This window comes from Sapajus apella, unplaced genomic scaffold (genome assembly GCF_009761245.1).
Source record: "Sapajus apella isolate SASKATOON/1434 unplaced genomic scaffold, GSC_monkey_1.0 scaffold11, whole genome shotgun sequence".
In the NCBI taxonomy this organism is placed as follows: domain Eukaryota; kingdom Metazoa; phylum Chordata; class Mammalia; order Primates; family Cebidae; genus Sapajus; species Sapajus apella.
In genome coordinates this window covers 33,056,058-33,082,331 of record NW_022436951.1, presented here as the reverse complement: position 1 = coordinate 33,082,331, position 26,274 = coordinate 33,056,058, and the positions used below count along the sequence as shown (strand labels likewise).

Genomic DNA, 26,274 nt, shown 5'->3' with positions numbered 1-26,274 from the left:
GCGCGGTGCCATGTCAGTAGACTAAGCTGTCACCAAGCAGTGACACTGATGGGCTTCTACACTTCAATAATAGCTCATCGATCCCATCAATAACCTCAACCTGATTTCCAGTGAAGGCAGCCATGACAAAGGGAAGCAATGATGAGAAAAGTATGGTAAGTTTCCTTGACCTCATAAAAATATATACACATGAGTTAATGGAAATACATCTCCCCATTTTTTGCATCTATTTATTTGGACATAATGTCAGTAAAATTTGCAAAAGTATCACGACGGACTCTCATAAGCCCTTTACCTAGATTCCCCTGTTGACACTGTATCGCATTTGCTTTATTGTTTTCCCTCTGCACACATGTACAGCTTCTGTGTACGTATGTGTATAGCAACTTTAAAAGCATTTTGATGTGCTGCAGAAATGATATCCATTATCCCTAGATATTTTAGCATGTTTTTCTAAAAACAATGACATTCTTCTACATCACAGTTATCAAAATCAACAAATATTAATACATTATGCCATCTTATCCACACGTTTGAAGTTTTCCAGTTGTTCAAGTAATGTCCTTTATAGTAAGGAAAAATATATCTGTTCCAAGATTCAATTTGGGTCAAGTATTGCATTTGATCCCCATGTCTATTTGTTCAAATTTATGATGGAATGGCTTTTTCTTATTTATTCTTTGCATACCTTTCATGACTCTGTGATATCTGAAGGGTAGAGGCCACTTTTTTGTGGGATGTCCCCCAGTGGCTCTGATGGTTCCTCATAAGAAGGTTGTTAGTTATAATTTTTGTTATGTTTTTTGGCTGAAATATCAAGGACATTTTGCTGTACTCTCCGTGCATCAAATCACTGGACTCTGTCCCATTGCTGCTGAAGTTACCCTTGACCTTTGACTATTTGATTATGGGCTATTTGCTAGGTTTCTTTACTAACAAGTTGTAAGTTTTCCTGTTGTAATGAATACGTATTATATAGGCAAGTTATATGTCAATAGGTAATTATGAGTCACGGTAAATTCATAATTTTACCACTGAATCAGCTCAAAGAAAGACTCCAGTTATATACTAAATTGCAGTGGAAAGATAATTTATTGTCAATTGTGATAAAACTATTACAATGGAGATTTATTATTTATTATTATCACTTAAACATCAAAAACAATAACAAATTATTGATAAATTTCCATGTTTTATCTCTTTTAAGACTGTATGTTAATAAATATCCTGGTTGTCATCAAACTTTGACCCATAAATTTTAGCATCCATTGATCACTTTTGTCTGAATCAATTTTTAGTATAATGGTTGCCAAATCTTCTAACTAAATTATTCTTGCAATACTTATTAGTTGGCATTTTACAGAAAGAAATAGCAGTCCCTTCTGCCATATTTATCCATTCATTTATGTTTCATGTTGGTATCTACTCATGGATTCTTATGTTATTCAATGTGTTATAATTAGCTACCAGTATTATCTATTTTAACCATCAAATTGTCCCAGATTTCTTTGGTGCGTCCACTTCAAGCTGGCTGCTAGTTTCTTGTGACACACCCTCATCATTCTTTTAATATTTTCCTTAATTTGTGAAACAACAAGCTCTTCCAGTCTTATCTGCGTTTTCCCTGCCCAACTCTTGATTAAGTCTCTTCTCAAAAACTCCTTCATTTGTTTTCATGGAGAACTAAGTTTAGAAACAGAGTAATGTGTGTCAAGTATGTCATTGCTACCGAGACAGCATTTCTAAACCCTCTCAGCTGACAGAGCTAGCAAACTTGGAAACGAATGTGTATATGTCAATATGTGTTTGTGCACACACAGATCTACACAGCTCATTTTTTAACACGTGATATGCCAGAGAGTATATATGCCATGAGAAACAAAATGAGTATAACATGTAGTTTCTATGTACCAGAAGATATACTTTTTATAAAAGACTATCTAAAACAATATTTAATATGGCATTTTCATCAAATTATTGATCATTCTTTTTTTAATTGGCAAGAATTTTATATATTGATGGTGTATAACATGACTTTGACATATGCATACATTGTGGAATGGCTAAATCAAGCTAATTAACATGCAGGTATCTCACATACTTTACTTATATATTTATTTATTTATTTATTTATTTGGGGAGTGAGCAGATTTGAAATGTACTCTCTCAGTAATTTTCAAGCATATAGTACATTGTTATTAGCTATAGTCACTGTGTCATACAATGGATCTCTTTAACTTATTCCTTTCTCTAACTGGAACTATTTGTCCTTAGACCAACATCTCCCTAAGACCTTCCCTGACCTTCTGGGCCCCTGGAAACCCTGAGTACACTCTCTGCTCCTAAGAGTTTGTCTTCTGTGGATGTTACATCTATGTGAGATCTTGCAGTATTTGTCTTTCTGTGCCTGGCTTATTTCACTAAAGATAATGTCTTCAAATTGCTGATCATTCTGATTCCTTAAAAATAAATTCATAATTTTACCACTCAATTAGCTCAATTAAAGACTCCAGTTATATACTAAATTGCAGTGGAAAGACATTATTGTCAACTGTGATAAAACTATTACAATGGAGATTTATTATTTATTATCACTTTTAAAAATAAAAAATATTTTAAAATTTCTCATAAATTGCTATGTTTTATCTCTTGAATGTCTTACTTATTTTTCACCATGCTAATATGGAACTGGTAGCGACTTGTGGCCATTTCACAGATGAGGAACCAATAATTATCAGAAGTCATGAAACTAGATCACAAGTCATGTCAATGTGTCTTCCAAGCCCTTGCTTTTTATCAGTATTAACTTTGACTGTGAAATTGGCTGATATTAAGACCCTGCTGAATAAAATATAGATCTAATATTAAAACCTAGCTCTGAAGTTCCCCGAATGTTTGCAAGTAGCAGCATTAAAGAGAGAATAAAATAACATAAAATCCTCCCCAGTCACCTCTTAGAGCTCTAGTACAAGAGAGTGAGACTAAAATTGGTTGATGAACTTTTTCCAAATTCTACACAGGACCAAGATTCTGGCATAGTCCATAGAGAGTTTCAGAATCTTGGTGAAGAAAGTGTTTGTGTCTTAAATCTCTCATTTTCTAGGAGACCCTTTTTAAAGTCTAGAGGGAAGACTGGGCTTTTGTGGCTCAGATCTGCTACTAAAATAAATATTTCATTCAAGCACAAGATCTCAGGCCCATTGTCCAAACTGCAACAATACAAGTAGGTAAATTACATTTTGATCTATTACCTTTTATTCTTTGCTATAGGTAGCTTTTAACCCATGTAGTCATATTTATGTTAAAATAATTATAAAGAGAAAACAAAGCCGTTTTACAATAATATAATGCCTGAATGCATCAAACTGAATAACTGAAGATTGCTGTAACTGTGGGAAAAGGAATGTGCCCAGGCTTTGAGGTAATGTTCCTTGAATGGTCTCTCATCTAAGGAAGAATAAATCAACATCACATCCATGGAACAAAGAGGGCCACCTTTCAGGAGGAGGAGGCTAATTGGGAATTAAGGGAGGTGATGACTCTTAACAAGTAGGGCAGCCTTAGTCCTGCGGCCTGACCAGCTGAGGAAATGAGCCCCTGCTCAGCCTGGATTAACACCTTTACATGCATCTTTCTTCATCCCCTCAAACAGTGAGTTAATTGGGATGGAAAATGAAAGCTTGAGAAAAATAAATTGCACCTACCTGGATAAGGGACAGATCCTCAAGCTGTAACCTGAAGAGGTAGTTTCTACAAAATACAAAAAGAGAGCAGTTTTATTTTCAATAGATTCCAAAAAGTTAGAGTTTATAAAAATTTCAAGAACAAAGAAAATAAAATAATGACTGTGGCTTCCAAAGCATCTTCCTTCTAAGGATATGTTTAGCACAGATTTCCTTGGAACTTAGCGTACAAAGAGGCATTCAAGATGTCAAGAAATACACCTGTGAGATTGGTGAGAAAGCTAACAAATAAGTGGGGTGCATGTGTACATGACTGTGGTAAGTGTAAGGCATTAAGCTGTTCTCTTGCTCTATATGGAATAAATAAAAAGACACGGGCATTCCAGTCTGAAACTGAGTTTCACTTAAGCAAGATGATGTAAAACTAACTATTCCTCATAGGTCTTTGTTTTTCATCATCACCTAAATTAAGAGTTTGAATTCAAACAATGGTCTAAGGTTCACAGTTCTCTACCCTGTTGGATGGATTCAGCATGTAATAAAAGTTTAGAAATATGAACTTGGGCCGGGCATGGTGGCTCACATGTGTAATCCCAGCACTTTGGGAGGCTGAGGCAGGGGGATGATTTGATCCTGGGAGGCGGAGGTTCCCAGGCTCCGGGGAACCATGGCAAAACCTGAGTGCAACAAATGCAAAATTTATCCAGGCATAGTGGCATATGCCTACAGTCCCAGCTATTCAGGAGGCTGAGGCAGGAGGATTCCTTGATCCTAGGAGGTGGAAGTTGCAGTAAGCTGTGATTGCACCACTGCACTCCAGCTGGGGTGACAGGGTGAGACCCTGTCTCAAAAATAAATAAATAAATAATAAATAAATAAAATTTGCAGTGTATGTGAGTTGGTTTAAAAAAAAAAAAGAAAAAGGAATATGAATGTGGCAGTGTGCCCAAAGGAAACTGATGACATCAAGGGCTTCAAAGAGTCAGTTTCACTCCCCAAGTGTAAAACAGGAAATCAAAGAAAAGAAAACTATCATCAATTTCAACAACGAAGGGGAATAACAGTGAAATACACAATGGAGATCAGCAGAGCACAGGGAAAAAAGATATATATTAGTTACACCAGGCTTTGGAATCTAGTGTTGTAGGTTTCAAAAACAACTCATAACCTCCCTCAGTATGCTTTGCTTCAACCTCTAACTGAAACCCTGGCATCATGTAAATGGGAAGATGGGGGCTGGGAGTGTGTACCAGCAGCACCCCAAAGAGGAAGGGAGGAGAAAGCCAGTCTAAGTGCACATAATAATGGCAAGTAGATGTTGGCATATAATGGAAAGCAAACTCTAAGATGCAAATGAGCATGAGGCAAAATCTCCAAGAAGCCAAGGATATTATTTTAATGAGTTCGTCCAAGGTCATTTCTATGGCACAAAGAGAGAAATTTTACGACACCAGTAAGATATAAATGATTATTTTTACTATCGTGAAGGGGCTGGACACATGTCCCAGTAGCAGTGACAAGTGACAGCCAAAGCAACCCAAGGGCATAACGTTGAGATGACCAAGAAACATCCGTATGGTTATGGACAGAGTTAGGAAGGACAAAGCCTCCAAGGAAGCTGACGTCCAGGAGCTCATGTACACCCACAGCTGCAGGATGAAGTGGGGACTAGTCTCACCTTCAGGTAGTCTCACGAATCCAGGCATTGCCTCCTGGGCATTCAGGTTTCACACAATATGACTACCAACATGGAGGTACCGCATCTCTCAACTGAGTGAAAACTGCCTCCCACAAACCACAGCAACTGTCTCTTCACTCCATTCCTTCCACCTTTCTAGTCTCCTTTCTGATATACCCTGAGAGAAGCTCCCCGGAGCACTGATTGGCACATGCCACCTCCATCACAAAGCCATTTCAGGAAAAGCTCCCCTGTTCTTTATTAAAATGCTACAGTCTTTTTTTTCAGAATCCGGTTAAGGATACCTTTGAGGGGAGGGAAAATTACAGAAAATCTTTTGATTCAGTCGGTGCCATGAGAAGTCTAGCTATCCAACAGAAATGTCAGCTGCAGGCCAGGCACACTGGCCTGTAATCCCAGCACTGTGGAGGCTAAGGTGGGCTAATCACTTGAGCCCAGGAGTTCTACACAGGCCTAGGCAACACAGGGAGACCCCATCTCTACAAAAAAAGAAAAAATACAAAGATTAGCCAACTGTAGTCATGCCTGCTTGTAGTCCCAGCTACTGAGGAGGCTGAAGTGGAAGGATCAATTGAGCCTGGGAGGTCAAGGCTCCAGTGAGCCATGATCCTGCCACCGAACTCCTTCCTGGGCAAGAGAGAGAGATCCTGTCCCAACAACAGAAAGTCATTTTCAGAGAAACAAAAGTGAACTTGGTGCATATATGGAAGAGTATGTTGAAGCAGCCCAAAGGTGCCACTGGAGGCTGACTGGCATTTCAGCATTTGCCAAGCTGTCACCCAATGTGACACAGAAATGAGCACACCTCCTCTATGGGAAGTGAGAAATCTACACACACACACACACACACACACACATGTCTTTCAGAAGAGGGACTTACCAGTGTGATACAGTTTGGCTGTGTCCCCACCTAAATCTCATCTTAAATTTTAATCCCCATGACTCCCATGTGTCCAGGGAGGGGCCTGGTAGGAGGTGAGTGGATCATGGGAGCAGGTTGCTTCATGTTGTTCTCATGATAGTGAGTGAGTTTCATGAGGTGTGATGGTTTTATAACCATCAGCATTTCCCTGCTTGTATTTTTCTCTCCTGGCACCATGTGAGAAGGCCCAAGCATGCTTCCCCTTCACCTTCAAGCATGCTTCCCCTTCACCTTCTACCAGGATTACTAGTTTCCTGAGGCCTCCCCCGCCATGTAGAACTGTGAATCAATTAAACTTATTTTCTTTCTAAATTACCCAGTTTCAGGTATTTCTTTATATTAGTGTGAGAACAGAGTAGGACACAGTAGCAACAGGGAAATTACTGGCCTCTGCACACCCATCGCCTCTATGAGCAGCTCAGCTCCCCACTCTCATATTTTCCCATGGACTTTCTGGTTTCAGGAGGCTGCCCCTCTGCTATGGGTGGTAGTATTGCCTGGTGGTTAAGAATATCCATGCAAAAGCTAGAGTTCTGCCTCTATGCAATCTCAGGAAGTAAGCAAAATTTCTCTATGCCTTAGTCTTTTCATCTGTAAAATGCAGCTAATAATCAAACCTATCCTCTAGGGTTGTTGTGAGGTTTAAATCTAAGAAAAACATTAAGAATGAAGTCTGACCCATTGTAAGCATCAATTAATAGTGCCAACTTTTATGTTTATTTTGTCACTGGTCCTGGAATCCAGTTGTCCTATTCAACCCACTGGCAATTTTAAGAAAGACTTCTTCAGTAAATATTTCCAATAAAAGAAACTCATTCATATAGCAAATGAATTACCTAGGCGCTTTGGTTCATTCTCTCTGTCTCTCTTGCATACTCACACACATACATGTGCAGATGTATGTTCACACTATAGTATGTGTCTCCAGGAACTTTCTTGAAAAGAACCTCTCATACACAAAGGAAGAGCTGGAAGTGCCCTCAGGCTCTTTGAGAAAAGATGATAGCAGAGTCTGCAGTGCTCTGTAGAGCTCTGTGCAGGTCAGCTAAAGAGCTCTCTCTACTTGCGGAGGGGACTGGAAGGGGCACAGAGATCATTATCCGAAACACCTGGTTCCAGCTTTCAGGTGTTTTTCAATAGGAGGGGATATTGGCTTATAATAACAAATATGCCACATTCTCAGTCCACATCTCCCTAAGCAAACATGACTCTTCTGATCATTACTTTCCTGCTTCTCAAGTTCCAACAGGTTGTAAAGGTACCCCTCCTCTCCAGGAACATTGCTAGTGGATTTCAACCATCTATACCTCTTCTCCTTCCAAATACCTGAGCACTATAGTGTCCTTCCAATTATCTCATCAGTAATATCAAATCAGTATGGCAGAGGTGTTCAGTAGGTGAAAGAAAGGGGCAGAGAGGAAAGAGGGGCACATTTACTAGGAAAAATACCACAGTTACAATGAAATATCATCACCACCACCACCACCATAACCACAACCCCAGGAAGGAAAGCACCGGAGGATTTAAACTTTTCTTTTTGTATTATTTTCAGAGTTCAAAGATAACAATTGATTATTTTAACCCACTCTCAATTTTACAGATAATTATTTTATAGGTGATTATTTTAACCGCCCTAAATTTATAGATGAGGAAACTTCTATAAATTAAAAAGTACTGGGTGATTTGTCCAAGATTGTAAGGCTTCAAAGAAAATCCTGGGACTGGAAACAAGACCCCTGGTCCTGGTGTCCCTTGTGTCCCATTGTGCCTCATGGCCTCACCAGTTAGTCATTCAATGTCCCCTTCCTGGTTTCACCTGCACTAAACATGCACACACACAGAAACATAGGCAGTAACAGTTCTTATGCTGCAAGTGTTTCATATCTTCATTGGTCATTGACAGGAACATTTCAAAATCATTTTAAGAAAATTCAAGTCTTAGTTCTGCTAATAGCAAACTTTTGATCTACGCCATCAATTTTCATCTCTGGGACTGTGATCTGGCTGTGATCATGGCTCCTCATGGCTTCTCCCCATGAGGAGAAGAGTCTGAGCTGAGGGGTCTGGCTGTTCAAATGGCACCTCTTTTCTCCCTTTTTATTCTGCCTGAATAACTTACTGCCTGTATCTGATTCTAAGAATAGCCCTATTTCTTAACTTATGAAAAGAAAGAAATGATACAATTATGCCAATATATTTAAATAATAAAAATTCCCAAAAGACTGTAATGATGTTTAGATATACACAATGCCTAACAAAGTTCTATGAATAAACCGCCATCTACCAAAAAATCTTTTTATTATGGAAAATTTAAATAATTTCCTGAGAAGGATATTTCATGTGTTATTTTTCAAAACTCAGTAACTTATTTCAAAATTATCTTAAATGAAACCTCAACATACAAAATAGATACAATACTTCTTTAATAGTATAATTCATTTAACAAGTACTTATATATTTGTTAATAAAATCAGTTGATGAAGCTTTCTTAAAAATTTTAAAACTCCAGTTATCAGAACTATTTATAATCTTACACAGCATCAACATCTATACAATGTGTATATTCATGACAGTTTATTGGTTAAACTTTTGTTGCTTTTAGTTTGATTTTTAAGTCACAGAGTTCGTAGGTGCTTTTAAATATTTATGGGGTTTTATTGTTTTGTTTCTTTGAGATGAATTTTCCCTTCTTTGCCCTGTCTGGAGTGCAATGATGTGATCTCGAATCACTGCAACCTCCGCCTCCTGGGTTCAGGCAATTCTCCTCCCTCAGTCTCCCTAGTAGCTGGCATTTCAGGCACGTGCCACCACTCCTGGCTAATTTTTTTTTTTGAGGTTTTTTTTTTTTTTTTAAATTTTGCTTTCTTTTTTTAAACCAGGAACACGTGCACTTTACAGAATGTCACTGTAGAAAAGTGTGTGAGGATAAAGGGCAGATACAGGACTTGGCTCCGGAGCAGGGCGAGGAATGCAAAGTTGAATACGTGGGAGACAGGTCACGGGCAGAGCAGGTTCCATGGCCCAGATGATTTCTCTTGATCTATTGATAGTCTTGCAAAATCACTATTAGGATGATGATAAGCAGAATGGTCATGATGATGCCCACAATCAGAGCCCAGACATTCAAGCACTTGGCGGTGGAGGCACAGGCCTGGGCGCCAGTCATGTCGCCAACCATCTTCCTGTCCCTAGACTTCACAGAGTAGACAAACACTATGAAGTCCAGGCAGCAGGAGTTCATGAAGAGGGTGTTGAACAGGGACCAGACCCCATGGTCAGGCACGGAGGTCTCGCTGCGGATGTGAACCACGGTGGATGTCGGGGGAGCAGGGTTGTGGGGCGCCCCCAGCACATCCACTTCATGCTCAGTAGCAGGAGGTGCCTTAGTGTGTGATGCTCCCCTCCCTGTGGCCATGTGTTCTCATTGTTCAATACCCACCTATGAGTGAGAGCATGCGGTGTTTGATTTTCTGTTCTTGTGTCAGTTTGCTAGAAATGATGGTTTCCATGTTCATCCATGTCCTTACAAAGGACAAGAACTCATCATTTTTGGTGGCTGCATAATATTCTATGGTGTATATGTGCCACATTTTCCGTGTCCAGTCTATCATCGATGGGCATTTGGGTTGGTTCCAGGTCTTTGCTATGGTAAACAGTGCTGCAATGAACATTCATGTGCATGTATTCCTGGCTGATTTTTATAGTTTTGATAGAGATGGGGCTTCAACATGTTGGCCAGGCTGGTCTTGAACTCCTGAGCTCAAGTGATCCTCCTGCCTCAGTCTCTCAATGCGCTGGGATTACAGGCATGAGCCACCATATCAGGCCTCAATATTTGTTTAATAAATAACTACGGTCTGTGTAAAACCCAAGTAGTCAAATGCCTCACTACATAAACAGTTTAGTATTCACCTTATTTATTACAGTTTTCAGCTATTTTAAACAATACTTTAGAAGACAAACCATAAGTAAAACATCTGTGGAATTCCCTAACCACATCCCAAGAACCTAGGAATCTGACAAAATACAGTGTGGATTCTGCTATTCTTAAATTCCTTTCCTCAAACTACTTGGCCCCACATACAACTCCAAATACATTTTTACTGTAGGAAAAATTCCAAACCAGTTGGCAACATGAGGGACCTGAAATCTCTCAAGACAGCTTGATCCATCACAGTTTAGGTCAATGACCTATGAAGTTAAAGGTTACAAAAAGAAAGAAAATCTTCTAAAGGAGTAAGAAATTGATATTCCCTGATGTTGGGCCACTCAAACACTAAAGTAAGATCTATGGAACCCTGCAAGTGGCTGTCCTCCAGGGTATTACAGTAGAGGCAACCACTTTATCTTGCAATTGTGTGAGCACAGAGGAGGGAAAACAATATATGTGAGGTTCACGAGAAAGGCCACCAGCCTTTCCAACACGAAGGAGTAATGCTTCTGGCTCCTGGCCAACTGGAAATGCTAACCAAATGTTGTACGTAGGGTCAGTCTCCCTAACAGGGCAATGCTTTGAGCAACCCAAAGCATTTAAGTGATCTCATTAATCTTCATAACACCCCTAGATGTAAACAGGTAGTAATAAGGAATATTGCCATTCTTCAGGGAAAATGGCAGTAGTGCTAGAGGCTAAGAGATTAGATTCTTAGAATGTATTAGTTGTATAGCTTGGGGGAGCGATTCTGTATTTCTGCTTTTCTCCTGTCATTACGAAAGTGAAAAGCAAGAGTTTGCCAAAGTGTAACAGTTCAGTTTTATGGCTATAGTAAATAAAAATATGAGTTTTTCTTCCCTTGGTGTGGATCTACTTTTTTTTTCTTTTTTTCAAATGCCATGGAATAAAATTTGACATTGCACATTCACATGCAATAAACCAGATTTCTTTTAGGAGCAATAATATATGAGGAGTACATAGATCCAATGGACTGAATAATTCAAATCATGAAGCTGTTACATTTGGCAGATGCAGAATCACAATATTGCAGCCCATTCATCGTTTCCCCACTAGACACCTGAGTGGGGTTTCTACATCTTCTCCGAAGTCTCCTTCTTACTGATTCTAAGATTGAATAACTCATTCCTGGGTCCCATCACTTCCCCCAGTGGCCTATTAGAAGCAAATCACTAAACACAACAATATATCCTCTGAGGGAGCAGTGGGGATCTTAATAGACGAAGTTCATTTGTATCTTCATGTAAAGTAATAAAATGCAGCCGGCATTAAAGAAAAGGTTGAGCCATCATGAGCATATTAACTAAATGACTCGTTTCATCTAGAGACACTATAAAACTTAACTTTGACCTCCATAAATTATGAAAGACACAGGTGTTTTAAAATGACATTCTCTTAGAATAACTCATTTGGTCTCTGATGAATATGACTATAAAATCTAAGAAAAGTTGCAAGTTTCTATTGAACATGTGAGTTAAGGCTTGCTTATAACTGAGAAAAAAAGAATTAAGGAAGGTAGATTTGTATTTTGTACTACAGCAAATGAAGGCAGAAGTTCAGTAAATGTATAAAGACATTTTAACAATGTTGATAGAAATGTTTGTTGTTGTTTAATCAAAGTTTAGATCAAGGCTGTCATAAAACAATCTGAAGACAAAACATACACTGCCCATGAGACAGCTGGGGAAGTCGGAGTGCTGGCATCTGAAAACCCAGTCTCTCCTGCCAGCCCCAGGTTCCTGCCCACAATCCTTTCTTCACTGCAAGTTTCCTCCCATCCTCACTGCTGTCAACATCTAACTGACGCAACAGAGCTTGAAATAATGACATCCTATTTATTTCAAGCACAGAGCTTGAAATAATGACATGATACCCACATTGTCAATTGCACTGACAGACTTTTGAAGATTACAAAATATGTTTGAGATGGAGTCTTGCTTTGCCGCCCAGGCTGGAGTGCAATGGGGGAATCTCGGCTCACTGCAACTTCTGTCTCCTGCATTCAGCGATTCTTGTGCCTCAGCCTCCGGAGTAGCTGGGATTACAGGCACATGCCATCTTGCCTGGTTAATTTTTTGCATTTTTAGTAGAGATGGGGTTTCGCTGTGTTGCCCAGGCTGGTCTCAAACTACTGACCTCAGGTGATCTGCCTGCCTCGGCCTCCCAAAGTGCTGAGATTACAGGAATGAGGGAGGCTGAGGAGGGCAGATCACCTGAGATTGGGAATTCAAGACCAGCCTGGCCAACATGGCAAAAACCTACCCCTACTTTGTATATTTAGTAGGGGTGGGTTTTTGCCATGTTGGCCAGGGTGGCATGGTGGTGTGGAACTGTAATCCCAGCTACTCTGGAGGCTGGGGCACAAGAATCCTGGAATGCAAAAGGCAGAGGTTGCACTGAGCCGAGATCCTGTCACTGTACTCCAGCCTGGGCCACAGAGCAAGTCTCTGTCTCAATCAGTCAATCAATCAATCGATGGAAAAATAGTAAGTATATCCTTTAAAACACAAAATGTTGTTGTAAAATTCGTTTAATTATCTAAATGTAAATGTTTATATCGTGATCAAATCAATAAAGAATATAAGGATAATATTTAAAGAATATAAGGATTTAATTTAATCATGTAACCAATTCATATAATTCACCAACCTATGTATAATTGTGATTTCTAAGACTTTTCCTTATGCTGGTCGGCTGTAAGCAAATTCTAGGAGTCTTTTTATTTTGTGGTCATAACCATCCTAAAAAATGTCTCCTTCATGGAATTTTTAATGGGTCTCTCAGAGGTTAATTAAATTTCAAAATTACAAACCATTCCAAACAGTATAACATTATATTTAAATAGATGACATTTAAATCACAGTTTTTAATTCTTTTGTTAATTTTTCCAAAATATTTTAAAATACGGTAACAATTTTATAGTACGGTAATGTGATTAGCTATCTCCTATCTCCTCAATCAAAATTTTTTCTATCCTCCTCAAAAATAGCAAATATGTGTTTTTGAGCTATGAAAACTTAAAAATAATTATAATTTAACTTTTGTTGCTGTTATGCTGTTATATGTGCCCAGTATCCATTCTCCCAGAATCGTATTAACTTCCTTCATTTCCTATCCCAAAAAGAGCATTTTGAGCTTCTTAAAAGTCTTGGTTATTAGAAATAAATTTCAAAGAACATATTAAAACCAAAATCAAACCATTTTAATAGCATTCTTATATGTTTAAATACCAAGATTAAAAGGTACAAAAATAGATGGATAGCCTCTTATGATTTAGCAAGTGTAATGAAATAATGAAGATGCGTTTTAATGGCATGCAGTCACTATAAGAATGCTGCCAGCACATCCCAGGGATATCAAATCAGAAAAATATTTTCCCACAAATAGGTTTAGGGTAAAGTTACTAATCCATATTATTAATAATTACACTAATTGTTTAAATGTCATTATGCTTTAATTCTTAGTTGCAAATCTCTAAGTGCTGTAAGGATAACAGATGATTTATCGCTCTAAATTTAACTTGCAACTTTTGCCTTTGTGGGTCTACTGAGTATCTGATTTGTTTCTTTCCATTTTTCTGTTAACAGAGATAATCTTTCACTTGAATAAAAAAATGATGCCTAGTAACTGTCTCTCTGGTTCCTTTAATTTGTGATTGATTTCCTAGGACTATTCGTGCTTTAAATTATCAACATACAATTAATTTTCTAGGTTATCTTCAGTATTCATAAAAATCTGAGATATTTTTTCTCATGTATCTTCTAATAATCTAAGAATTACAGCTCACTCTCCCATATGCTCAATCCCAGTCACACTCCCAAAACTCACTGGATGGTTTGATCCTTGCCTCTAGCCACCCCATTCTGTGGGCCATCAATTGCAGTCAAACCCAGCACTGAAACATGTCTCAAATATGGCTTCTCATCTCCATTTCCACCAATACTGCCTAAGTTTAAGCACCCTCTACTCTCACCTGATCCACAACCCCCAACTGCGATGCCACTCTCCAAATACTCCAAGTGCTAGCACATCCTGCACACAATATGGCAGATGTATCTTTCTAATGCAAATATGACTACATGAACACGTAAACATAGAATTCTATCTCCTGGGCTCCTCAATGCCTTTAGCAGAGATCCTCAAATTTACCAAGCCAGCAGAGCCATGGGAGCTTGATTAAATCAAAAATTCTGGCCGGGTGCAGTGGCGCACACCTGTGATCCCAGCACTTTGGGAGGCCAAGATCACCTGAGTGGATCACCTGAGGTCAGCAGTTCAAGACCAGCCTGGCCAACATAGTGAAACCCTGTCTCCACTAAAAAGACAAAAAATTAGCCAGACATGGTGGCTCGTAATCCCAGCTACTCAGGATGCTGAGGCAGGAGAATTGCAGGAACCCAGGAGGCAAAGGCAAAGGTTGCAGTGAGTGGAGATGGCGCCATTGCACTCCAGCCTGGGCAACAAACAAACAAACAAGATTCTGGTGTTACTTCCAGAAAGTGGAAATCAGAGGACTTGAGGACAGGCCTGAACATCTGCACTCTTGAAAGGCCTGTCAGGTGATCCTAAGACTGCCCCAGTTGGAGTCGCTGGTCTAGAGGACCAAGTCTAAGCTTCTTCATAATCTGACCCTACCTAATGCTCAGGGCTTCACCTACAACTACTTCCCCCTCTCTGTCACCAACAGGTGCCACAGCCAAGCACTCTCAGCCTCATCAGAATCGCTGACTTTTCCCATGTGACTCTCTCTCTTCCCTGCCAGATTTCTCATGCATCTCTCAGGCCCAGCTGGAGAAGCACCCTCTCAGTGCAGCCCCTTCAGATCCATGTACCATCATAATCTTTACTTTTGGTGTTTTCAGGACCCTTTACTCAGGCTTCCCTTGGAGAATTTAATTGCCTGTGCCCCTGTCTCACCCATGAGGCTGGGATCAGCAAACTTTTTTTTATGGGGCCAGGGAGCAGACATTTCCTTTTGTGGTCTATGTCCCAACTACTCATCTCTGCAGTTTTAGCTCAAAAACAGACACAGAAGATGTGTGAATGAGTGGGTGTGGCTGTGTGTAAATACAATAAAAGTGTATTTACAGAAACAGGAGGCACCTCTGGGGCCCCAGCTTATTGACCCTTGCGCTGGACCACAATGTCTTTATCAGGTAGAGGAGATGATTCATCTTTGTTTCTCTAATGCCTAAGATGCTTCCTGGCATAAAGTAGGTTCCATAAATATTTAATAAACACAGAATCTTGAAACAAATAACTACATGAACTAATACATTTGGATGAACCCCGCATGGACCTGGATAGGAGAAAAGGTCTGAATACTCTGTCTGTAGCACATGTACATGCAAGTAAGTTATTTAATTATGATCACAGCCCTTTGTTGGCTTGTTCACAGGATCTGGGAAATGGAAAGCCTTTGTACCTTTACTTATTTATTTATTTATTTACAGTTGTTCCTTGGCATCCCCAGGGCATCGGCTCCAAGACCCCCTCAGGTGCCAAAATCCAGGGATGCTCAAGTCCCTGATATAAAATGGATATAAAATGTGCCTATAACCTATACAGATCTTCCCATATACTTTAAATCATCTCTAGATTACTTATACTATCTAGGACATTGTAACTGTAAATAGTTGTTATACCACATTGTTTTTATTGGTATGATTTTTATTGTTGTGTTGTTTTTTTATTTTTTCAAACATTTTTAGACCTGTGGTTGGTTAAATCTGCAGATGCAGAGCCCAGAGATGACCAACTGTATGCACTTACTTATTTATAACTACATAGATAACTGTTGTACTAGGCTGGTATTCTCCCAACTTAAGCAGAGAAAAAAAAAAAACACAAATTAGTTTCTTTTGTTTTTGTTTTTGTACAATAGCAGAAGGAACAGAATGGTTAGAAATCATTCCCAGGCCACCAGTTTGTGAAACGCACACACTCTGAGTGACCTGAGTCAGCAGAGCTGGAAGGGGCATTTAATCCTGAATGAATACCCTAGCTAATCCTTAAGAACACTAATGTTTGGTAAATGTTGGACAACAGGTAACAAAGCCCGCAGACAAAAAGGAGACTTTTTAACATATATTGGGCTAATTAATCAAATAAGCCAATTAGAAGAAAGGTGAGAACAGGTAGAAGGAGAGAGATAAGCCAATCTTAAAGCACCTACCTGTGCATCATCAGGGCCAGCCCTGAGGAGGAAAGGGACAAGAAGGGGAAACACTGAAACCCTAAAGCAGAGGCTCATCAAGATTTGAGGTGCAAGAGGATAAAAAAGGCCAGAATGAAAAGCACTGGCCCTCTTCCATCACCAGCTGCTTGTCCTAAGTCATAATTAATGTAAACACAACACAGATCTCTTTGCACAATGGGGTTCTATGGCGTTCTGCATTTGCTGCTAATGGTGAATTTCATCCCACTCAGCATGCATTCCCTTTAATTGTGTAAACTTGACTAAAATACACCCGTTGGAAAAGATGAACAAGTGTGGCTACTGGAAGCAGAATTGCTGATCTCACACACATCTCCAGTTTTCCTGTTAATTATATATCGCCTCCAACAGAGTAATTCCAAGGTAAAATTTTCAAGTAAAAATAAGAATTATAATCACCAAAATATAATAATATTGGCCAGTTGTTTAGAATAAATTTTATGTGAATTTAAAATTAGTCCCCGTTGTTTAGAACCGGTGACAAAGTCGTTTTAATAAAGAAACTTGGCCAGGTGTGGTGGCTTACGCTGGTAATCCCAGCACTTTGGGAGGCCGAGGCAGGCAGATCACAAGGTCAAGAGATTGAGACCACCCTGACCAACGTGGTGAAACCCCATCTCTACTAAAAATACAAAAACTAGCTGGGTGTGGTGGTGCACGTCTGTAGTCCCAGCTACTTGGGAGGCTGAGGCAGTAGAATCCATTGAACCCAGGAGGCGAGGTTGCAGTGAACCGAGATCATGCCACTGCACTCCAGCCTGGCCAGACACCATCTCAAAAAAATTAAAAAGAAAGAAAGAAACTAATTAAATAGAAGCCTACCATTTATTTTGTGTGATCTTATGAGAATATATGCTCTGTTAAAATAATTGGAAGGCCATTAGGCTGAGAAGGCTTCCCTGTCTTGGGTTCCTATGTAAACAAACCAAAACTCAACTCAATGTAAATAGCAAAAGGAAACTTAAGCTTCAGCAATCAGAAAACCTCACTAAAGTCTAACTTGTGATTTAACCAATTACAAATCACCAACTAACCTCTAACTAGGGAGTTTCCACTTCAACCAACCAGAGGCATTTTCTTCGTCTTGCTTCTGGAAAGAACATGATAAAGGTTTTCTCCCTTGCTACCCCCATCCACAAGCAGAGAGCTGCTGGAAGTCTGGTGATGCTTGATTCCTGAATCACTAAATGCTCAAATAAACTCGTTAAAATTTTAATGCACCTAAGTTTATCTCCTAAGAGTTTTGAATACTTAAAGCAAATTCAGCCCAAGCACAAAAACAGCAAGTTAATCTTTCCTTTTTTATTTCTGTAAGTTCAAACCATTAGCCAAATGGTTCAAAACAATAAACTAAAATTTTTCAACCAATCATTTTTTTGCTACTGTAAGGAAGACCAAGCTCTGCTTTGGAAGCATTCAGATTTTGCATATTTATTTATTTTAAAAATAAACATGCTAATCAGAAATCTATACTAATTCTTTTGTATTTTTAGTAGAGGCAGGGTTTCACCATGTTGGCCAGGATGGTCTCGATCTCCTGACCTCATGATCTGCCTGCCTCAGCCTCCCAAAGTGCTGGGATTATAGGCATGAGCCACTGCGCCAGGCCTGTACCCTTTTATTTATGTGTTTATATTACACTCAAGCTTGTTGGAGAAAAGAGACACAGAATTGAGTTACTGGACAAAAATAAAGACCAAGAAGCACATTTAAAAACCTGAAGAAAATTCACATTTTAGAAACTAAGATGCATGTTTAAAAATGTTTTCATTTGGAAAAATCACATTTTGAAGAAAAGCACCTAAACAGCCAGAAACAGTGGCTCCACATCTTCCCCACAGTTCAGTGGCAAAGGCTCATGCTACAGATGCTTTGATAATAAACTCTTTTTCATTAGCACTGTAGGGCTTTATGCATTATAAAAATATGGCCAATTTGTAAATGCCCAACAGCAGTCAAACACTGCCTTATGTGTCAACTGAGTTAGCTGCCATTTGGAATAATACTTGGATTCAGCACAGAATACATATCAGAGTGATTCGGGATGGAATTACTTGCCACCCTTGGAATGAACCTGAAACGCTGAAGACGAACAAATTCATTTGGGAAATAAAAATGTAATCACCCTCCCTTGCATCTGTTGCAACAATTCAACCTGCAGTGAAACACTTGTATCAAGTGTGTGGGGTATTTTCACTGCCATTCCTTTTATAATCTTCTTTACCAAAAACAGTGATAACATATTCTTTCATTTGGAATTTTTTTTATACCAAGGAAACTGATCTTAGTAGGATTTGTGACAAAGAAGTATGCAATCAGTCAACAAATATTATCCCAAGAGTAGGAACAAATAGAAATCAAATAATGCAAGGAAATAACTGGAAAGCTTAATTGTGATTATCTCTGAAATTGTTTTTTCTTTATGTTTTACTGTATTTTCTACATTTTCTAAAATGAAAATGCCTAAGTTTCATCACTGAAAACACAAATATTATTAATTTTTAAAGAGACTAGGGTAAAACAGGAGATGACTGTCAATGCATTTAAGATAATATGAAAGATCATGTGCATCTTGGAAATGAAAATGTATGACTTCTTCCAGAAATTGCCTGAATTCAGATCCAAGTACCTCCTGATGCTACATAACCACAAATCACCTAAAGAGAGACTTTTCTCTTGCAGCACAATGCACTTCTTTTATCAATGAGTACAAAGAATCTTTAACTGAATTCAATTTCAGGAACATAAAGTATCGCTAGTATAAAGTGAAACCATCCAATAAATGGCTCCACGATGCCGAGTGCTATGAAGAAAAATCCAGGAGCATTCTATTTTTTTCACAACCCATATTTTTAAATCATTACTGATTTCTGAAATAATACACCTGTTATCTAAACTTACGCTTGCTAAGTCAAGCTTTGCCAAACAGGAATCTGAGGGCTGGGTTATTTTTAAAGTTTTATATCTGACTCACACTCCCTTTCAAACTTTTTGAGCCTAATCCCATGAAATTTCCTAAGTGAAATTCCTATTCTTTTCCACAAAGGCATGTGCACACGTATGTGAAACCCATGAAGACCCTCAGAGCTTCACTAGGGCTGCGTGCTCACCAGCTTGACTGTTAAGTGACAATAACTTCCCACGGGTTATTTTATTTAATCTTTGCAACAGCTGAAAGGGGTAGAAATTACTACATTATCTTTAAAGATGAGAAAATCAGGCTTGGAAACTGGCTTAGAGTCATTTAAATAAGGGCCAGACTTCTTTTTTTCTGTTATTTATGAAATGTCTATAATGTACCATGCACTGCTGTAGAATAGAAAACTACAGCCCATGCTTTTCGGGTCAACAAACTTTTGGAACATACTTATGATAAGAATATAAAAGGTTGTTATCTGAAATGCAAATTTAACTGGGCATCCTAGATTTTTATTTGCAATCTGGCAATCCCATGTATTCATGTCCACCATGCCGTATGGCATGCCAGGTTGACTCAGTGGCCCATCTAATCCTTCCCAGCAGACCATGTTGATATGCAAAGGATGGAGACCTCCAAGAATGTTGGGATGAGGACTCCAGGGATATTGGGATGCAGATTCAGGGGCCCTGGGATGGAAGCCACCAGAGACATTGGGATGGAGACTCTAGGGACATTGGGATGGACACTCCAGGGACTTTGGGATGGAAACACCAGGGACATGGGGTGGAGGCTCCAGGGACACTGGAATGGAGACACCCCTGAGACACTGGGATATAGACTTCCAGGGATGCTGAGATGGAAACCATCAGAGATATTGGACAGAGACCTTTAGGGATACTAAGAGAGAGACCCCACTGACACTGGAATAGAGAACTCCAGGGACTCTGGGATGGAGACCTCCTGGGACAAGTATCCCTTGAAAACAATTCTCAGTTGCTATCTGTAGCCAGAACAGGAGCATAAGACATCTCTTCACAATACCCTAATTTCCTCCGTGGCTTCTCACATCCCTTAGGAAAATCTTGAGTCACTAAACAAAAGCCAATCACTTGCAAAGAATGTAGTGCTGCTCTGTTCACACAGCACCCAGGACCTCCAGAGACAAAGTCATAGTAAAACCTTTCCAGAATTCTATAGAGATGAATGACGGATGCAATACTCAAAACACTACTTGGAGTCATATTTGTACCTGCTCTCTCCATTAAGGGGTCTGTTCCCTTGGCTCAGAGTGAAAGCTCACTTTCCCTCAGGGTGAGCTTTGGTGTATACAGCCTGCCACTGGTTCACGCCTTTGCCAAATGTAGGTATCTGGGATAAGCTTTTATAATCCCAACCCCCTTTTCTATAAGTGTTCACCCAGATGCAGAGGGGAACAATTACCAATTCAATTCTGGAAATAAATGTGTTGAATCAACAGTTATCTATGAGCTTCTATGAGCAGTAAAAATCTGTGCTATACTCTGCAGAAATAAAGAAAAGACAGGTACTTCCCTTGTCTTCGGGTAAGTTGCCATCTGATAAGGGGGACTTGTCAAGAAATAATGCAGTATTCTACAATAAGTGCAGAACAAAAAAGGCAGATGTCAGGTGGGCACACAAGGCAGGGGATGTGGCAGCTCGGAACTGATGCTGACCTGTGAGCCAGGTCCTTACTACAAGTGGGAGTTTACCAAGCAGAGAATTTGGAGTAATATACCACCCAGGGATGGGTGGTAGCCAGTATTCCAGAAAATAATAAAGAGGTCAGAAGGGAAAACCCAGAAGCAGGAAAGAGCATATTCCATAACTGTAGACTGAATAAATAATTCCACATGCCTGGACCATGGGAGAATGAAAACAGGAAGTTTGGAAGGGAGATGAGAACGCAAGGTAGAAGAGCTGGCATACCACCCCAGGGAGCCAGCATTGACCCACTGGGAGCTACTGAAAGTGGGCATGTTTAAAAGGCGATGCTGGCTGTGGTATGCAGAAGGAGGAGAACATCTGGAGGCCAGGAGACCAATTCCCACCGCTGCAAAACACAGGCTGAACTCCAAGTGATGAAGTTTGATGGAAGCGAGCATCAGAAACCACCCAGTATTCTGACAGGACTAAAGTAAGGAAAAGAACACCAAGTAGCTTTGTCCCATCTATACTCACCGCCTCCTCACAAGCATCAGAAGAGCCGAAAGTAACTAGTTAGGTGCAATAAACTCTGCCAACCTCTACCTACTCATGTAAAATCACAACCATTCATCGCTTCAAGTGTTGAGTAGATGTACAAGGACTCCTCAAGATCTGAGAGCAAGAGCAGCAATCCTAGAATCTGTTCAGTGTTCACCTAGAGTGCCCAGTGTATAAGCTAGATTTAGTTTCACTCAACTTTATACAGAGACGGCAAAACCTCCATAGCTATGAAAGGTATGCTTTATACTCTGGATTTGGATGAAAAAGATAATGAACTCTCCACTGCCCAATGTGCCATCCTTAGGTGTCAGAAGAACCCAATTCTACATATGGCCCCTGTCTTCAACTTTAATATCAATTTTCTTAAAAGATGGATATACAATCCCCACATAGGTACATAGGTTTTCTAAGGAAGTGAGTGAAAAGGGGAGAAAGAACTCAAATTTGTTTTCATTGTGTTCTGGTGGCCTCATCGTCACACTGGGTTGCAGGTGTTGACCTAGATACGGGAACATGCACACCCTTAAGAGACACAGATGAAAATAACTTCCTTGAATTCTAACTTACGGTTATATGGCCTAATCAAGGTGACAAAGAAAGGTGGTGGTGGGCCTTGGAGTACACATCAAGATCTCTGGATCTCTAGAATCCTACTGAGGAATAAAGTGGGAAGTCAGGAACGTGGTTTCTGGAGTCAAACAGCCTGGGTTGGGAATCCAGGTCCATCTTTTCTTAGGCATATGCCCCTGGGCAACTGATTTATCTACTTTATCCCTCAGTTTCCTCATCTCTAAAACAGCAATGCTGATAGTACCTACCTCTCAGGTTTGAATGGAAGAACAAATGAGTTAATTCATGTTAGAACAGTTCCTGGCACAGGGTGAGGGCCCCATCAATGCTTGGTCTAAAGGGAAGCTGTCAACATCTTATTAGCAGTAGTATATTTTATGACACATACTGTATTTCATTCTTATAAGAAATAATATTGTTCAGCACTCTTCAGTTTTGTCAGGGAAGGTCACACGTAACTGCACAGATGTCATATGAAGTCCAAAAATATCTGCGGTGGCAAAACACAATATCTCTCACCTTGCTCCTACAACAAGTTCTTTCTGTCCTGGGTCAAATGTTAACTGCGAGAAATCCACAGCATTCTTCGCTCTGAACTCCCGTAACCAGGGGCCAATTTCTAAACAGAAAAAATAAATAAATAAAAAGATAAAAATGAATTATATTTCCTCTGGGGACCACAGAAAGCGTACATCAGGTAGCAAATGTTACATTTCAGAGAGGATTTGGAGGTTCCTCTATGCCATCCTTCAGAGGCCACGGGAGGTTTCCCTCAGGATGCCCCATAAGCCACACTAAGAACTTGTAAAGCACAGAGGGCAGCCACCCAATAAAGAGCAAGTGAGGCATCAATGCTTGGTTGTGATTTACAAGCCAGATGTGCATTTTCCTTTTGGCTTTGGGCTGGGCAGAAAATAACACAGCATTCACATGATTCATCAAAGGAATACTGAATGCAAACAAGACCATTTCCTGTGCAACTTAACTCAAAAGAGCTGAAGATTTTTTAATATTACAAAAGCCTCCTTAGGAGCAAGTACCAAGCACACAAGCACCATTTGCCTTCTTTTAAATTAGGCGTTCCATTTCCCTGCCCTTTGGGTTTCTATTCTGGCCCCATGATTAGACTTGTTAAACACATTCAGACCTTTCTAGATGAGAAATCCACAGTTACTTCTAGGCTTCATTTGCATTTTTTTTCTAAGGGAAATCAGGAGATAGCCACTCTATAGAGACAGGATTTTACAAGCACTGTTAACTCCTATTAGACAACCTCCAGCCCAGAGTCTGATTATTATAAAATGACAGTGTTTGAAGAGAGACAGAATGCTGCTTCAATGAGCCATTTTTGCAATTTTCATTAGCTAATTTCTAACACTAAAAAGTATTCAGTGAGTTGCCTGCCAGTCGTGGGATACCTCATCGTTATCATTGACAATTAACCATGTCATCTGATTGTCTTTTTCTCTTGGATTTAGTATTTTGAATAACCACACTGACTAACCAGGCACATAACAACTGTCAAATCAATGAAGTTATTGGTTGGAGGGAAAAGTGTGTAACACAGGAAAGAATCTCCCCCAGCAAACACTGATGCAAAAACATCAGTGTTATGTTTTTAATGGGGGCATATTTCTATATGCCCCCATCCCATATTATGTCCTGTATAAATTCCTTTGTTGATGTAATTGAGAGGAATTATTTTTAAGGACTATCTCTATATAATAAACGTGTCTTTTCTCTACTAACAGTTATTGGGGGGAAGTTATATCAAGTGAAATTTATCTTCTGCTTAAAGGAAACCAGGTGTGAGCTATATAGAGAGGGGCTTGAAACTGTAATGTGCATGATATCTTGATTTTTTAAGGATTTTTATATAAAGTGCTACATTTTGTAGGCAAATAAATGAAAACGAAATACATAGAACAAGATATGTACAAGGCACTGGAACTATAAACAGTTATTAATAAGCAACCCTTCCAGGAGTTTGTAATTCAGTTAAAGAAATAGCACTAGTATGTTTAAACAGGGTGTCTGTCAATGTAAAGTGTTTATTAGGGGCTTGTGGAGTTACAGGAGTTATTCTTACATGAAAGGAAGAGATGATTTGAGCTTTGGTAAAACAAAAGGAAAGATTTGAGCAGAGAGTGACAGGAAAGATGTCCTAGAGGGTCAAAGCAAGACAGCAACATGGGAGGCCGTGGTGCCCCCTGTGGCTATAACTGGTATAACTCACGTTCACTCCATCAGTGTCTCCATTCCAGGGCAAGAGAGAGAACCCAATGGCCATTGTGTCTGCACTGCTCCCTGCAGTGCCTGCTGCATACAACACAGCATCTTGAATGTGACAGGCAATAATAAATGTGTGAAATGAAGTAAGAACAAGTAAGCGAATTCAAGAGATGAAGAATAAAAAAGGAAAGGAAAGAGGAAAAAGAGAAAATAGAAAAGAAAAAGTAACAGCAACGTAAGAAGCTACTAGGAAAGGGGAAACGGAAAGATGTATTTAAATACGAACTGTAGAAAAATTCACTTTCATGTTAAAAGGTTTGGGCTTGATTTCATATATGACAGCAAAGCTTTAAAAAGTTATCAGGAAAGCACTTGACCCATTCGAGCAGATGTCTTTGGAATTTGAATGAGCACTTGATGGAAAGCATGGTCTGGAAAGGGCAGAGAATGGAGGGAAAAATAGCAGATTTTTAAAAACCTAAAAAACATACAATTTAGGTAGTGGTTTTGAAAATGGATAAAGACGTGGGATCTGCAATGGCAAAACATTCTACAAAACATTCTATAAATGAACATTCTTCATTTCTGATTTAGAAATGAAGTCAAGGAAAACAAGTTAAACAGAACAAAACAATTTCCAAATTAAATGAAGAAGAAAACAGTGATGACTGAGACAGGCAGCAGGAGTCTGAAGTGACTTTAGAGAAAGAGAATAACGTCAGATTATTATCTTTCAACAATGGGAATGTTGCACATGAAAAATTTCCCATGGCAGTTTGGCCTCGCAGCCATTGTTAAACATCCCTAAGTCCTCTAAGTGTCCATAAAGACGTTCTAGTTGAAGAGGTTCATCATTCAGAGGGGAAACACATGACCAGGGAGCACTGCCAGCACCAGGCTCCAGAGTGAACATCAGGGCTCTGTTCACCACAACTCACAGCCCCCAGACCTGGGCTTGCATCCAATCTTCCAACTGCATGAGGGAAGAACAGAAGGCCAAGGGCTGACCTTCCTGCTGGGGGAGTGAAGAGATGAGCCTCTAAGACAAAGGCTATGAAAGATAGAGAAATCAGTTTACTTATTTCCCATGCATGCATCTTTCTCGTTAGTTGGAAGACTGGGAAGAAAGTGTCTAACAGGAACCAGGCTAAAGAGGCATACATCAGGTTTCGGTCCCTGCACTGAACAACAGGAAGGCAGTTATACTACTGCCTAAAATACCCTCAAGTAATAAAAGGAGTCATGTACAAGGAAAAAATGAGTTAACAGCATATAGTTCTGTCAATATTGTTCAATTTCCTTATTTGAAATTCTAATGAACTTCCCCAGTAAAACTGTATGTTTTTATGGTTAACATAGATCAAAGTTGAGTAATCTGCATATTCTCTTCTTTCTGACTTTCCTCCAGAAGGTCTGCCATCTCAATTTTGCATATTACATTGGCTTCTATCTCACCAATAGAAGCTTGCAAGGCTCACCATGAGAGCCTTGCAAGAAAGTCTCTCCACCAACCCATCTCTTGAGCTAAAAGCCTGGAGCAATACCTATCCTCCCAACTTCCCCAGCAGATCAGACAAAAGTCACTCTATCCTCTTTTCAAGGACCAGTTCCTCTCATCTCTTCTTTCCTCTTTAAATGCTTCTCTAAATTACCTAGGCTTTCCTCTAAAATCTCTGATACTACCTGGTCCATTTCCCCCTGCCTGTAAGTATATGCACATCCTCTCCCATTTTAAAAAATATTATATATTTTTATTACAATCACTTGTTATTATACCTAAAAAAAACAAATAAAATGCATAATAAACTTCCAAGTACAATACAGGAATATTTCAAAAAGAAAAAAAAAAAAAA

At 39.5% G+C, this 26,274-nt stretch overlaps 1 protein-coding gene across 8 annotated transcripts in view; it reads right to left on the bottom strand.

The window, feature by feature from the left end:
* The window catches only part of SEMA5A (semaphorin 5A), a 496,284-nt gene that overhangs the window by 264,324 nt on the left and 205,686 nt on the right, over positions 1-26,274 (bottom strand). For all 8 annotated transcript variants that reach the window (XM_032279108.1, XM_032279114.1, XM_032279115.1 and 5 more), the window contains 2 exons: positions 22,709-22,808; positions 3,705-3,750 (listed from right to left, as the gene is read on the bottom strand). In XM_032279108.1, the coding sequence (XP_032134999.1) occupies positions 3,705-3,750; positions 22,709-22,808 (146 nt within the window). The remainder of the gene's footprint in view (positions 1-3,704; positions 3,751-22,708; positions 22,809-26,274) is intronic.